We start from the raw sequence: 14,691 nt of genomic DNA, 5'->3' as shown, positions 1-14,691 counted from the left end.
TGAATTAGAGTAGTGAGAAAGGCAGGCCACCTGGGATCTTTAAGACACAGATGTCCTTGAGGGCAAAGCTGTGCATTTCTAATGGCTAATAACTCCTGTTGTTTGACATTCATGTGTCTAGGAAGGGTCTGCATCAGGAAGTTGACAGACGTCTATGGCCATGGCCTGAGCTGGGAAGAAGAAATGGGAGACAGTGCAGTGACTCTCAAGGACTCACCATAGGGACATAGTTCTCCTCACTGTCTCCCGAGTCTGTGCTGGTGATGCTCTGTGTGGAGATAGGACGGCAGTACTGGGAGGAACTAGAGTTAAAGGTGTGGCTGTTGGACAGAAAAAAAAGAGAGTGAACCCTGAGAAGCTATGGTTCTTACACCCCAGACCTGGCCCTCACCTGAGTTTCACACTTCCATTATCAGATAGATTTAATATAGGGACATTTTAATCATTTCCCCTTCACAGAAGAGGAAAACAATTCCCAAGAGATCAAGAGACAGATTAACAAAACATGGAAGATAATTGGCATGTGGTACAGCAACAGATGTGGGAAGATCCACCCTCAATGTGTATAGTACCAGCCAAATAGACTGGGGCTGAATGGAACAGCCAGGACAGGCATACACTTTGTTTTCTGGCTGTCATGCTCTCTCCATCCTATGTTTCTGCCTTGCCACAGGCCTCAAGTGAGCCAAGTGATCACAGACTGAAATCATGAACCAAAATACATCTATCCTTGTCTTGAAGTGTTTATACCATATATTTTGTAGCAAAGACCAGAAACCGAACAAAGCTCCTGATAGCATTATCATCAATGTCCTGACTGCTAGGCCAGCTATCATGCCACCCAATTCTGACCCCAAACTTTTGGTTTTGCAGTCACTCACTTGATCCTGGACCAAGACTTGGTGACAGGTGACTTGAAGGGCAGCTCATCGATGACAGTGTTGTTTCTCAGGTCAAGGGGTGTTGGCTTTGCTAAAGCAGGAACAGAGTTCAGGGATCAGTGACTATACTACACACACACAGACTATATGTAACATGCCAGCACCTGTACAAAGGCTGTCAGCTTTATACAGGGGATCTGAGGCTCAGTAAGGACATACAGATGACTTGGTTTCAGGACTCCCACAGATATCAAACTCTAGATACTTAAGTCTATGCCTTCATCTTCACATTCTAAAGTCTGTGTCCTTCCCACTGTATCTATAGTAATCAAGACTTCCAGAATCCAAAATGGGACTTATGGGTCTGACAGTAAAGATTCTCCCTAGGTTTTATGACTTCTCATGAGAACAGATTGTATTCACAATAGAGATGGTCATTGTGACTACTGCTGTTGATTTTGGACAGTGTTATACAAATAACAGTGAAGGAAAGCAAAGGGGCACAGGACCCTGTAAGGCTCAAGATCACATAGTCAGAGTCCTGTTGGCCACACCCATGGCTTCCATCTCTGTCCAACTTCCCCACTCCTCCCTTTCAATCCCTTTCTGCTCAGCCAAGGCCAGCAGAAGTCCAGTTTGGGTTCTAGCATGTTTTCCTGATCTCCACACAGACCATGGCCCTACTACTACACGCCTGCAGTGGACTATGTGAACCATTCCGGACACTTTCCCTATAAACAAATCCGAAGTCTGAATTTACATTATCTGCACAGTCACATACCTCTAAGCCCAGTATTTACCCAATCTCTAAGCAAATGCTGTCCAGAGATGAGATAGGGCAAAATGTGGGCTTACCTTTTCGGTCAGGCTTGAGGTTTCGGTTGACCGGGGGTGGCTGGATCTCACTTCCTCGGCTGGGGCCTCTGTGAATAGGAAGGGCTGTGGACGGGTAGCCAAGGGGGTCAAAGTGATGGGGCCCTGGGCTCATGGGGATGTAGACACTCTGGGAGTTGTCCCCTGGTCGTTCCATAGCCAGCAGGGTAGAAGAACCTGGGTTCATGGGCACGTAGTTGTCATCAGAGCTGGCACTATTTGATCGACCTACGGCAGTCTTTCCTGGCTGAAAAAAAAAAAAAAAAAAAAAAGGCCAAAGATCTACCTGTAACTCGTGAAAAGAAGTAAGGTGAAGCTATGTACAAGCTGTCTCAGTTGGTTAGCTACATTTTGAAGGGAGACCTTGGGAAGATCAAATAAAGATGTGTAGTGGGAACCAAGGAGAAATGAGCTCTGCAGTTACTTGTTTCACCATCTCTTGGGAGCCTTATCTTTGTGATAAAATGGAAGTACAAAACTTTGTGGCTACTCAAATCCATGGCTTGTGGCTAGAGGTCTCCAGGCTCCAGCTGCCTGGCTAAGGTAGAAGGCAGTCCAGCTAGAAATAGCCAGGGTTCATCACTGATGAGTCAATCCAGACTCTGGCCAGGACTCTGGAAGGGGAGGTTTCCTAGCTACATTTTCCTGTGCAGCATGCAGTGAGCCTGGGCTCATTCCAGGTGCCTAAGTCACATAGTAGCAAGTTGTAGGTAGAACTGTCACAGACTTGTATAGTAGTGTAGCTGTCCTAACCACAGCCACCCACAGCCACAACTCACACCACCTTATTGTATAGCAGAGCACATCTACCCACAGGGCTTCTTCACTTGTCTTTCCAGTGGGCTTGAACCTAAATCCTGATCAACTTGTTTTGAACTTGGACAGCTGTGGTCAACCCATTCCAGAGACAGCCTAAGAGCCTCATGTAAGCTGTCATCTGTCACCACTTCTGCTATGTTCCTACTCCACATGACACCTAGAGAGCAGGGCTGTTGCCTTAAAGTACCCTCTACTTTGGAGTGTGTCTGCTGCATTGTATTCTAGTTTGCCACAGGACCAGATGAAGGTGCCATTTTTACTTCCCCAAAACACCTAGGACTTTGGACTGGGACAGGTGGCAGTTCCTGAGGGAAATGCCATTGTTCTTCGGGTGGTGCACTTTTAGTTATATGTGGCGTAGCTTCTTCCCTACCCTGCCTGACCCAAGAGGTCCCAGTCAACCCCCCCCCCCCACCCAAGAAAGAATTAACATTCTCACTCACAGATTCAGCAGACCAGCTGGCACTTTCTCCACTGCCTCGTGCTGGGTACTCATAGGTCTCACAGGAAGAAGCTGTGATGAAGGAAGAAGAGAGTTTATACTCATGCTGAGCCCATGACTCTCCTGTCGCTGTCCAGTGTGGCAATTCTCCTAATATTCATGTCTGTTCCAGTGTGGGTGTCTGCAGAGGACATCCTGACTTTAGCCCTGGGTTTTTCTAATATCTCCCAATCACCCATTCTCACCTCTGGGAATACTTTGGTAATGGCATTTACACTAATTATATATGTTGGTTTTCTTTTTCCAGCTTTGAAAAAGCTTTGAAGGGCAGGGGTGTGTTGTGTATGTGTTATACAGTTCCAAAGCGCAGGCAACTGCTCAGATCGCCTGACTGTCTGCAGAGTTCTAAACTGGATGGCTGGCCCCATAGACCCAAGGCTTGTCTTTGCTGCTGTCACAGCAGGGGGATGAGAAAGATCTGCAACCTCTAAAGACAGCTCACGGAACAGAGGAGGTATGCAGTGTTGGAATTTATCTGTGATAAGTGAGAACAGAACTTAGCGGCTTCAAGTCCAGGTTCAGAATTCAACTAGAAATTCTATGACATGGAAATACCATGAGGATCCATCCCATTTTGTATTATTTTCTTTAACTTTGTTTTTCTTCTAATTTTTTTTTACATTTTTGGTTTTAGTTTTAAATAAATAAAATAATATGATTTGAGCCTCCAAACCCAAAATATCAACATCTCCAAGGTGGAGTCTGCTATACTTCTGCCATGGTGGGTGTCATATTGACAGCTAGGCAGAGGATCAACTGCTAAGGAAATTGCACAAAAGATGCATCAACTGCTATCACTGAACTAATTAGTCCTTAAGTTTACCTTGGCTTAGGGGTGACCATGGGCCAGCAATATACTGAGAATGCCTGGACCACCTCCCTGGCCCTCTGGTCTCAGCTCCAGATTACACTGACCTCGATGGAGTCGGCTGTTGTCCATTGCAGGGAGGGTATTGCGCCTGGGGATAGTAGCAGCTACAGATCTGCTATTTTCACTGATTGGAGGTCTTTGCTGAGGGCTGCCCCATTGAGGTGTTTCTGCCTGACTTGGCTTGGGTGGCCGGGGTGGGGGAGCTATGGCTGAATCTCCAGGAGTGGCCACTGTCATGGCATTGTGGTTCTTGTCCAGTGTGAATGTTCTAGGGATCTGGTAGGCTGAGAGAGGAGTGGTTGGGACATCCATATTGTCCACAAGGAGGTCTCCCAGTTCCCGACACAGGGTGTTGCTGGGCATCTTGAAGGTGTACACATCCTCATTATCAGTCTCAGACCCTGTGAGGCTGCTCTTGGTGTGGCCATGGGAAGCTAGGCTCCGTGGGAGATCATAAGTACTGTCTTTGAATTCTGTATTGTGTCGGCTTGGCTTGGGAAGGCTATAGAAGCCATGGACTTGACCACCGACTCCGTTGATACAGTGTCCATTGCTCTGGGCAAGTTTTTGCACTGCTGTATCACTCTTCTGCCGGGTGCCCTGAGAGAAGCTGGCACTCCTAAAGGAGAGATGAGAAGGGGACAGTGAGAAGAGGACAGAGGATGTTCAATGTATGCAGCTCGTTGTTGTGGGAATACTGAGGAATCAGGCAGACCCCAGTTCTTCTTAGTCCCTACCACATATTAACTGTGTAATCTTAGGACTTCTACTTTAGGCATCTCCAAAATAGTAATTCAAATCATCTGAAGATTCTTTAGGAAGTCAACTCTAGTGTATCTAGCAGGTGTATGTTCTAGCAATGTTAACTTTTTTGAGCCCCTGGACTTCTGTGGCTGTTCCTAGCAGAGAATATGGTCATTCCTGGGCCCCAGAGATGCAAATAAACAGTCATACTGATAACCCGCCCACTCTCTGAATGACCAAAGAGCACACATGTAGCAAGTTGTGGGAGAAAACAGCAAATCTGAGTTTTAGTTTTTTTCTCTTTAAAGTCAGCTCATGGGCACTGGTGCTTGCATTTTAAAGAACTAATTTAAATTTAAGCTATAGGCTTTATCTTCTACCAGGAATCATGGTTTGTTGAGAAGAATCTGGTTCTTTCCAGAAATCTAAAACTATGTTGGTAAAATGACTTCCATTTGAGAACTCTATTAGGGTAGAAAATGGTATTGCTTTTATTCATTTTAAATGATGGTAGTGGGAAGCAAGGCCATCTTTAACAACAGTAACAGTTAAGGGAAGTTTATACTTAGTCCTAGCATTGCTACCCTGTGAACATCAGCATGATGTTCTCCAAGGTATGAGACCTAGTCTTAGTTACATCCAGGGTCCACCTGAGTCAGAGGCTCTGTAAGCCTTCCATTTCACAAGAGTGGTTGTTAAACTGGGTTCTGCATAAGTACTGTGTTAAGCTGGAGGATGAGTAGCAGGGAACCAGGCCTGCTTTCTGTCTCTGATGATCCTTCAGAGGATTTCATCTGAGCGGGAGACAAGGGAATCAACCCTCAGCAGTAATTCTGTCTTTTGTAGACCAGAGGTATCTTCAGAAACCTAGTAAGCTCTTGGAGACTTTACCAGAATAAGGTGCAGGTTCACACTCACACCTCTGTGTTCTCCTGGGTGATGTTTGAACTGAGGATCACTGGGGGATCATCATCTGCCTTCCCTTAGCTCCCTCGAGAGGAACTTGCTATTTATAGATGTGGCCACCAGGTGGTAGTAGAGAACAGTGCCTAGAAGTTTAAACAGATGAATGGAACCAAGTATGCTGGCCAGGTTCCCCTTAACATGGGCCACTGGTGGTCCTAATATTCAGTCCCCCCAAGTTTACCAGCCCCTCTACCTAGGTTTTTGTATTTGTTCTCCCTTTCCAGTCACTTCCATTCACATAACCAAGCCAAGAGCTAAGGCCCAGGATAGATAACATCACAGCTGAGGCAGAAGAATCAATGGCAGGTACAGAGTGTTCATATTTGTCTTTGGTATGTTTTATCTTATTATTGTTTTTGAATTTCCAATTCTCATCAGATGTCTTAATCTGATTTTTTCATTCGACAAATACTTGCTGATGTCTTCCTCCCCATCTAGGCTAGACACAATGAATACAGAGGTGTTGTGTGCTTAAAAATCACAGGAGATGACATCCCTGCAAATTACTACAGTCAAGTATGAGTCTGTCAGTGGCCACATATTAACCTTGCCTGGTGGGGTCATGTTAGAAAGGCCTTTTCACAGACATCACATCTGAGTGAGTCTAGAAAAAAGAACAGCAAAACAAAATAAAGGCATTTCAGTTTGGGGCCAAAGAAGTTTAAAACAACTTGGCAACTTTAAGGCTCTCCATGCTGCTCAGGCTGGAGGAAGCATGCTGGAAGGCAAGGCAGACAGAAACACAGATACTGCCTCTCACTCACACAGAATCCAAATCACTTATCTTATAGGAACAGAGTATAATGAGGTTACCAGAAGCTAGTATTATAAAAAAAAAATCCCACAATAGTATCTGTTAATTTAAAAAGCAGGGTTAGTAGGATTTAGCTATATAAAGATTGCAGTTCAGGAAGACTCCTCAGCAGTGGCAGAGCCTCATAGGTGTGTTGTTCTGCAGTAAAAATGAACATTTNCCAGAATGGACCAGTCACCTTCTGTGATGGTTTGTAAATTCTTGGACCAGGGAGTGGCACAATTTGGAGGTGTGGAATAGTTGTGATCTGGTTGGAGTAGGTCTGTCACTGTGGGTGTGGGTTTAAGACCCTCACCCTAGTTGCCTGGGAGTCAGTCTTCTACTAGCAGCCTTTGGATAAAGATATAGAACTCTCAGCTCTGCCTGCCCCATGTCTGCCTGGATACTGCCATGCTGCCACCTTGATGATAATGGACTGAACCTCTGAAACCTGTAAGCCAGTCCCAAGTAAATGTTGTTTTTTATAAGACTTGCCTTGGTCATGGTATTTGTTCACAGCAGTAAAACCCTAACTAAGACACCTTCCTTCTTCAATTCATTTCTGCCTTGACTCTGGTCTTGGGAAACCAGAAATGATGATGATTACCCATAATGATTTCTCACTTGTTCAGCTCTTACCCAATCTACTCCAATTTATTTCCTTCTGATTTTTCTTCTGGATCAGAGTGTTAATGACTGACCTGACACTTACTTTCTCAGACTTTAAAGAAGTTTGTTATTTTTTAGCTGCATAATTTCTTATTTCCTCTTTTATACATTTTCATATAGTCTTATGACTCATACTGTACTGTGATTTTGCTTTTGTTCTACTCTACTAGACTGTAGGTATATTAATAATGGAAGGTCCACTTTGATTTTTAATGAATATTTCTCCCCACCCCGTGTATGTGTGTGTGTGTGTGTGTTTAAGATAGGGTTTCTCTGTGTAGTCCTAGCTGTCCTGGAACTTGCTTTGTAGACTAGGTTGGCTATGAATTCTCTGCCTCCCAAGTGCTGGGATAAAAGGCATGTGCCACCACTCATGGCTTAAGTATATTTCTCATTTAAGGGAAAATAATGTGTAAATATTTGTAAAAAGATTAACTACCACTTAGCATTTTAATGACCATCTGTCACTAGCAATTTTAAGTCACTTGGACCATCTTCCAATCCCAATCCCAGATGAGCCCCTTCTATGACTATGTGTCACAGTATTTAAAACATGAGATGACCCAGTGTATCTTGTTTTATGTTGAAGTCCTTGATCTCCTTGGACTTGAGCTTTGTGCAAACTGACAAATATGGATCTATTTTCATTTTTCTACATACCGACTGCCAGTTAGACCAGCACCATTTATTAAAGATGCTTTCTTTTTTTCCATTGTACATTTTTGGCTTCTTTGCCAAAGATCAAGTGTCCATAAGTGTGTGGTTTTTTTTCTAGGTCTCCAACTCTATTCCACTGATTGACCTGTCTGTCTTTTTACCAATACCATGCAGTTTTTTTCTTTAAATCACTAATCACTATTGCTCTGTAGTACAGCTTGAGGTCAGGGATGGTGATTCCTCCAAAAGTTTTTCCATATGAAATTGAGAATTTCTCTTTCCATGTCTTTGAAGAATTGTGTTGGAATTTTGATAGGGATTGCATTGACTCTGTAGATTGCTTTTGATAGGATGATCATTTTACTGTTAATCCTACCATTTTTTGAGGTCTTCTTTGATTTCTTTCTTGAGAGACTTGAAGTTCTTGTCATACAGCTCTTTCACTTGTTTGGTTAGAGTTACCCCAAGATACTCTATATTATTTGTGACTATTATGAAGGGTGTTTTTCCTATTTTCTTTCTCAGCCTGTTTATCAGTTGTATAAAGGAAGGCTACTGATTTGTTTGAGTTAATTTTATATCTGGCCACTTTGCTGAAGTTGTTTATCAGCTGGAGAAGTTCTCTGGTAGAATTTTTGGGGTCACTTATATACACTATCATATCACTACAAATAGTGATACCTTGACTTTTTCTGTGCCAGTTTGTATCTCCTTAATCTCCTTTTGTTGTCTTATTGCTCTGGCTAGCATAAAACCAGATAGACTGAATCTAATAGAAGAGAAATTGGGAAAGAGCCTTGAACTCATGGGCATAGAGTAGGGGTGGGGGATTTCCTAAACAGAACTCCAATGTCTCAGGCTTTAAGATCAATTATTGATAGATGGGACCTCATGAAACTGAAAAGCTTCTGTAAGGCAAAGGACATAGTCGATAAGACAAATAGGCAACCTACAGATTGAAAAAAATTTTTTTTCACTAACCCCACATTACCTTTTGGCTAGTATCCAAAAATATATAAAGAACTCAAGAAGCTAAATTCCAAAAAACCCAAACAATCCAATCAAAAAATGGGGTATAGAAGTAAACAGAGAATTCACAACAGAGAAATCTTGAATGGCCAAGAAGCACTTAAATAAAAGTTCAAAGTCCTTAGTGATCAGGGAAATACAAATCAAAACGACCCTGAGATTCCAGCTTACACCAATCAGAATGGCTAAGACCAAAACCTCAGGTGACAGTATATTTTAGCAAGAATGAGGAGAAAGAGGAATAGTCCTCTATTGCTGGTGGGATTGAAAACTGGTACTCTGGAAATCAATCTGGAAGTTCCTCAGAAAACTGGAAATAGATCTACTTGAAAACCCAGCTATACCACTCCTGGGCATATACCCAAAAGATGCCCCACCATGCCTCAAAGGGCATATGCTCCACTATGTTCATAGCAGCCTTATTTGTGATAGCCAGAAGTTAGAAACAACCCAGATGTCCCATAATAGAAGAATGGATACAGAAAAATGTGGTTAATTTACATAATAAGCTACTACTCAGCTATTAAGAACAAGGACATCATGAGTTTTTCAGGCAAATGGATGGATCTAGAAAATATCATCCTGACACAGACCCAAAGGAACATGCATAGTATGTACTCACTGATAAGTGGATATTAGCCAAAAAGTACAGAATACCCAGAATATAATCCATAGAATTCAAGAGGGCTAACAAGCTGAAAGGCCCAAGTGAGGATGCTTCAATCCCACTTGGGAGGGAGAAGAAAGCATAGAGCAGAGAGAGGGAAGAAACTGGGTGGGAGAGGGGAGAGGGAGATGCAGGGGAAAAGGGAAACATAAGCAGGTATTGGGGGGGGGACCAGAAGTGAACCCCTGAGGTCCAGCAGAATGAATGGAAATATACAACCTTGAGAGGTGGTGGGGGGGACCCTCTAGAATGTACCAGAGACCTGGAAGGTGAGAGAATCTCAGGACTCAAAGGAAGGAACCTTATATGAAATGCCCAACAGTGTGGAGAGGAAACTTGTAGAATCCGCCTTCAGTAGAAAGACAGGGCATCAAGTGGAGGGATGGGGTTGCCATTCCACAGTCAAAAACTCTGACCCAGAATTGTTCCTGTTTAAAAGAACTGCAGGGATAAAAATGGAGAAGAGACTGAGGAAAAGGCGGTCCAATGACTGGCCCATCTTTGAGACCCTTTTCAAGGGGAGGCTCTAAGGCCTGACACTATTACTGATGCTATGATGTATTTATTACTGATGCTATGATGTATTTACAGACAGAAGCCTAGCATGGCTGCCCTCTGAGAGGCCCAACAAGTAGCTGAATTGGACACACCCAACCAATGGTCTGAAGTTGGGGGACTCCTGTGGTTGAATTAGGGAAAGGCTGGAAGAAGTTGAGGAGGAGGGCAACTCCATAGGAAGACCAGCAGTCTCAACAAACCTGGATCCCTGAGGTCTCTCAAACACTGAACCACCAACCAGGCAGCATACACCAGCTGATATGAGGCCCCCAACACATATACAATAGAGGACTGTCTGGTCTGGCCTCAATGAGAGAAGACACACCTAACTCTTGAGAGACTTGAGGCCTCAGGGAATGGGGAGGCCTGGCAGGGTGTGAGATGTGTGGGGTTGTGGGGACATCTTGGAAATGGGTTGAGGTGAGGAATGGGATGAGGAACTGTTAGAGGGAAGAACTGGAGGGGGATAATGACCGAACTGTAAAAAAAGATTAGAGATTTAAAAAAGAGATGGTCTTTGGGGTTGGAGATATAGCTCAGTTCATAGAGTGCTGGCCACACATGCCTGCACTCTTGCTTTCAGCAGACAGACGCTGGAGGATTGGGATTTCAAGCTAGTCCTTTGTTGCATAGTAAGTTCAAGGCCAGCCTGGGATATGTAAGATCTTGCTGATGTGTGTGTGTGTGTGTGTGTGTGTGTGTGTGTAGGGGTGGTGGTGGTGGAGAAAAGAAGGAAGAGATAGAAAGGGGGGGCTCAATTTATCTTTGTATCTGGAACCCTCTGGCTACAATTTTGAGCACACCATTTCTATGTAATGAGAGAACAATGCTGCACTTGTGAAGTTAACTGAAATGGAAGATTTTGTATGATGCCTTCGGTTAATCAAAGCAACTCAGTGAAGGAGTCAAGGATGTCTTGGAAAAGATCTTGGGAACTCACCAATATGCTGACTTTACCTTTTATCCGTCATTTTCTTCTAGACTACTGTTGCTGGGCCAATGATATTGGAATCTTATCACTTGAAACTTATCCCTTCAGATTTCAACAGAATTATGGCTTCTTTGGGTATGTGACCTGCCTCAATATATCACCTCTAACAGGTTTAATAACATCTTTGAAACAGAAAATAGACACCAGCTAGAATCTGTAGTGTTGTCCAAAAGACTAGTGGACAAAAACAAATCTGGTGAAACTAATTTGTGTGCAAAGACAAAAGAGTTCTATCTTAACAAAACAGTTCAAAACTCTTTCTTTGGCAGTAGATGCTGTACTCAACAGTTCCTTATTTTAGCTCAGTAGAAGACCTGGATTTGAAAACTTGCCATTTCAGCAGAAATATACAGTACTTAGTAGTTGAAGGAAGAATAGAACTATTACTATAGTAAAGAGTGATAAATAATGCATATTTTTATTTCTAGGAAATTCCAAACTTACTATAGCTTTATGCCAGGCACCTACAAATTAAAAGAGGGAGAGGGCATAGATACAAAGCTGACATTACTAATTTTAGTAATTTATTTATTTATTATTCTCTTTTCATAGCCCTGACTCAAAAGTAACTTTAAGAATATGAATAAGATGATCATGTGAGACAGTAATGTAAAAGTGCTTTTCAAGCTGCAAGCATCATCCCTTTCTTCTGGAGCAGCTAGTGTGTCATACCATGCTAATATGTAGCAGACTATGGCAGGACCAAAGGCTGTCCACACCCTAACCATACTCTACACATCTGGAGATCAAACAGAACTGAGATTTTTCTCTTGGAGACAGGGTTTTGTTATGCAGCTGAAGCTGGCCTTGAACTTTTCATCTTTATGCCTCAGTTTTCTAAATCCTGGATCATAGCCTATAAATCAATGCTTGGTGGCACTGAGGCAATAATTTGCATTTCCTAAATGATTGTACTGTTCATGTGCTTATTAGTCTTTTCCATCATAATTATTTATAAATGAACTATATCTGTTCAAATATTTTTTCATCAGAAAAAATGGATTGTCTTAGGAATGTCACATGCCTATACCTCTAGCATTAGGAGGCTGAGGCAGAAGGATCCCAAGTTCAAGGATAGCTTAGGTTACAAGATGAGACCTCGCTCAAACAAACAAACAAAAAGGTGTTTTTTTGCTTACTATGTTGTAAAGTTGTTTTTGTTTTTGTTTTTTTTTTTTCTCTTTGACACAGGGTCTTTCTAAGTAGCCCTGGCTATCCTGGAACTCTCAATATAGACCACACTGGTCTGCCTTTGTATTTATTTTAAGTTTAATGATCCATGTATTACAATTTGTTTTGTCCATTTACTTCTGAGTGTGGGAACAACTGGCCTATGCTTCCTCCCAGATCCTGGTTGTTCTGTGGGGAACGGGCTCACGAACTCCTCCCACGCAGTGCTAGAATGTTGATTGGCTTGATCTTGTACAGGTTTTTGTGCAGGCAACCTGAGCTGCTGTATGCTCAGAAGTCATGTCCAGAACATATTGTTTTGCTCTGGTTCTTTTGACCTCTAACTCTTACCTTCTTCTGAGATGTTTCCAGAGCCTTGTTTGTTCTTTTTGGACAGGGCTTCTTTAAGTAGCCCAGGCTGGCCCAGGACTTGCCATGTAGATCCACCTAACCTGAAATGTGTAGTGATTCTCTGGCAAGCGCTGAGATTATAGGCCTATATGACTATACCCAGACCATTTTTTTCCTCATGGATTTATTTATTGATTGATTGATTGATCGATTGATTGTTTGGCTTTTCAAGACAGCGTTTTCTGTGAAGAGGAAAAATTTATTTATTTATTGTTTGGTTTTTCTAGACAGGCTTTTCTTTGTAGCCCTGGCTGTTCTGGCCTTACTTTGTAGACCAGGCTGGCCTTGAACTCAAAGAGATCTGCCTGCCTCTGCCTTCTAAGTGCTGGGATTAAAGGTGTAAGCCCCAAAGCTTGGCCAAAAGTTTTAATTTTGACAAAGACTACTTCATTGTTTTTCCCTTTTGTATTTTTTTTTTTTTGGTTTTTTTTTTTTTTTTTTTTGGTATTTAATACAAAAATCTTTTTTTTTTTTTCAATGCCAATGTCAGAGATGTTTTCTTATTGAACTTTCAGAGGATGGAAACAGTAGTTAAGTTTCACACTTAGAACTCTTGTAAGTTTAAATTGACTCTTGAGTGGTGTTATGTGAAGTAAGAGTTTATGGTATTTTAAAAATCATTTCTACATGCTATTCTAGCATCATTTCCTTTCTCCACTGGCATCTGTGTCAAAAACCATACCCCCAGCTGATGAAAGTTGGACTTGAAAGTTTCATTTAGTATCTATATCAACATTGGAGCTTCTTCTCGGCTAGTGATAAATTGGCACAATATTTCTTGTGATGTTGGGCATCTCAGAAGAAGCCACCTAATCAGCATAGTGAACAGCCAATACTCTACAGTACACTGTGCTGCAAAGCTATAATATTTGGTAAGTTAGGCATATAAAATGCATTTGTCTTACAGTGAATTCAACTTATATTCAACTGTGTGTGCATGCACAATTAGTGTATTTTCTTGGACTCACACTTCAGTGAGTGACTGTACTTATCTCTTTACCAATGCAGTATCCTATAGGTTACCAGTGTTTGGCAGGAAGTCTTGAAACCAGGTAGTTTAAATGCTTCATTGTTGTCCTTTTAGAAGATTAATATGGAATGTTTAAATTGTTTTCATTTTTACACATATTTTAGAACCAATCTAACAGTATCTATATAAAAGCTTGTTGGAAGTTTTATTGTAGTGAACCTATAGATCATTCTGAAGAACTGTCATTTTACTAATATTTGAGTTTCTAATTTAGAACTATAGTATGTTTCTTTCCTTATTTAGGCCTCTCATTCCTCTCACTAATGTCTTCACAATTCAGAACACAAGAAACAAGGAAAAGTAAGGCTATCATGTTCCTCCAAGTCATAATTCTTTAGTTACCAAGACCAAAGAGTCAGATGGGTAAAATGCCAGATGAAGGATACAAACATTCGCCTGTAAAAATAGTCAGTGACTTCAAAATGATACAAATAAGCAAATGCATGAAGTAAGGAAATCAGTTCAAGATCTACAGACTTACCAGGAAATACAGACTGGAGCAGGAGGGGTAAAGGAATATATAGAGACAGTCAGTAACAAGCATCAGCAAGAAACTTTACCAAGAAGAAGAGAGAGAAATCAAAGTTGGAGGACATGATCAAAGAAATACAATACCCAGAATTAATAGAGGATAAATAAATACACAAATGAGTAAAATCCAAGAATTCTGAGATACGATCAAGAGACCAAGTCAAAGACGCCATGGGGAAGATGAAGAAAAACTTAGGTATAGAAAACCTATTTAATGAAATTATAGCTGAAAAATTTGCAAGTTTATAGAAAGAAATATACATCTAAGCATGAGACACTTAAAGTCCTAAATAGATCTTTGCAGAGAAGAAATTTTCCTAGTGTATCATAGTTATGATGCAAAATATGCAAAACAAAGAAAACACTATTAATAGTTATATAAGAAAGCACCAACTCAGAAAAGCAAACACATAAGAATAACACTATACTTTTCAACAGAAACCCTAACAGCCAGGAAAGCATAGAATGATAAATTTCAAGCCTTGAAAGTAACTGTCAATCAAAATTGCTATATCCAGAGCATTTTAAT

At 41.6% G+C, this 14,691-nt stretch overlaps 1 protein-coding gene across 1 annotated transcript in view; it reads right to left on the bottom strand.

Annotated features, from left to right (window-relative positions):
- The window catches only part of Gab2 (GRB2 associated binding protein 2), a 193,390-nt gene that overhangs the window by 3,498 nt on the left and 175,201 nt on the right, over window positions 1–14,691 (bottom strand). The window contains exons 4-8 of the mRNA XM_021168220.2: window positions 3,991–4,565; window positions 3,017–3,087; window positions 1,737–2,001; window positions 882–972; window positions 218–320 (exon numbers count right to left, since the gene is read on the bottom strand). Of these exons, the coding sequence (XP_021023879.1) occupies window positions 218–320; window positions 882–972; window positions 1,737–2,001; window positions 3,017–3,087; window positions 3,991–4,565 (1,105 nt within the window). The remainder of the gene's footprint in view (window positions 1–217; window positions 321–881; window positions 973–1,736; window positions 2,002–3,016; window positions 3,088–3,990; window positions 4,566–14,691) is intronic.

This window comes from Mus caroli, chromosome 7, assembly GCF_900094665.2.
Source record: "Mus caroli chromosome 7, CAROLI_EIJ_v1.1, whole genome shotgun sequence".
Lineage (NCBI taxonomy): Eukaryota > Metazoa > Chordata > Mammalia > Rodentia > Muridae > Mus > Mus caroli.
Note: the sequence above shows the minus strand (reverse complement) of the source record. Positions and strands in the feature narration are given on the sequence as shown.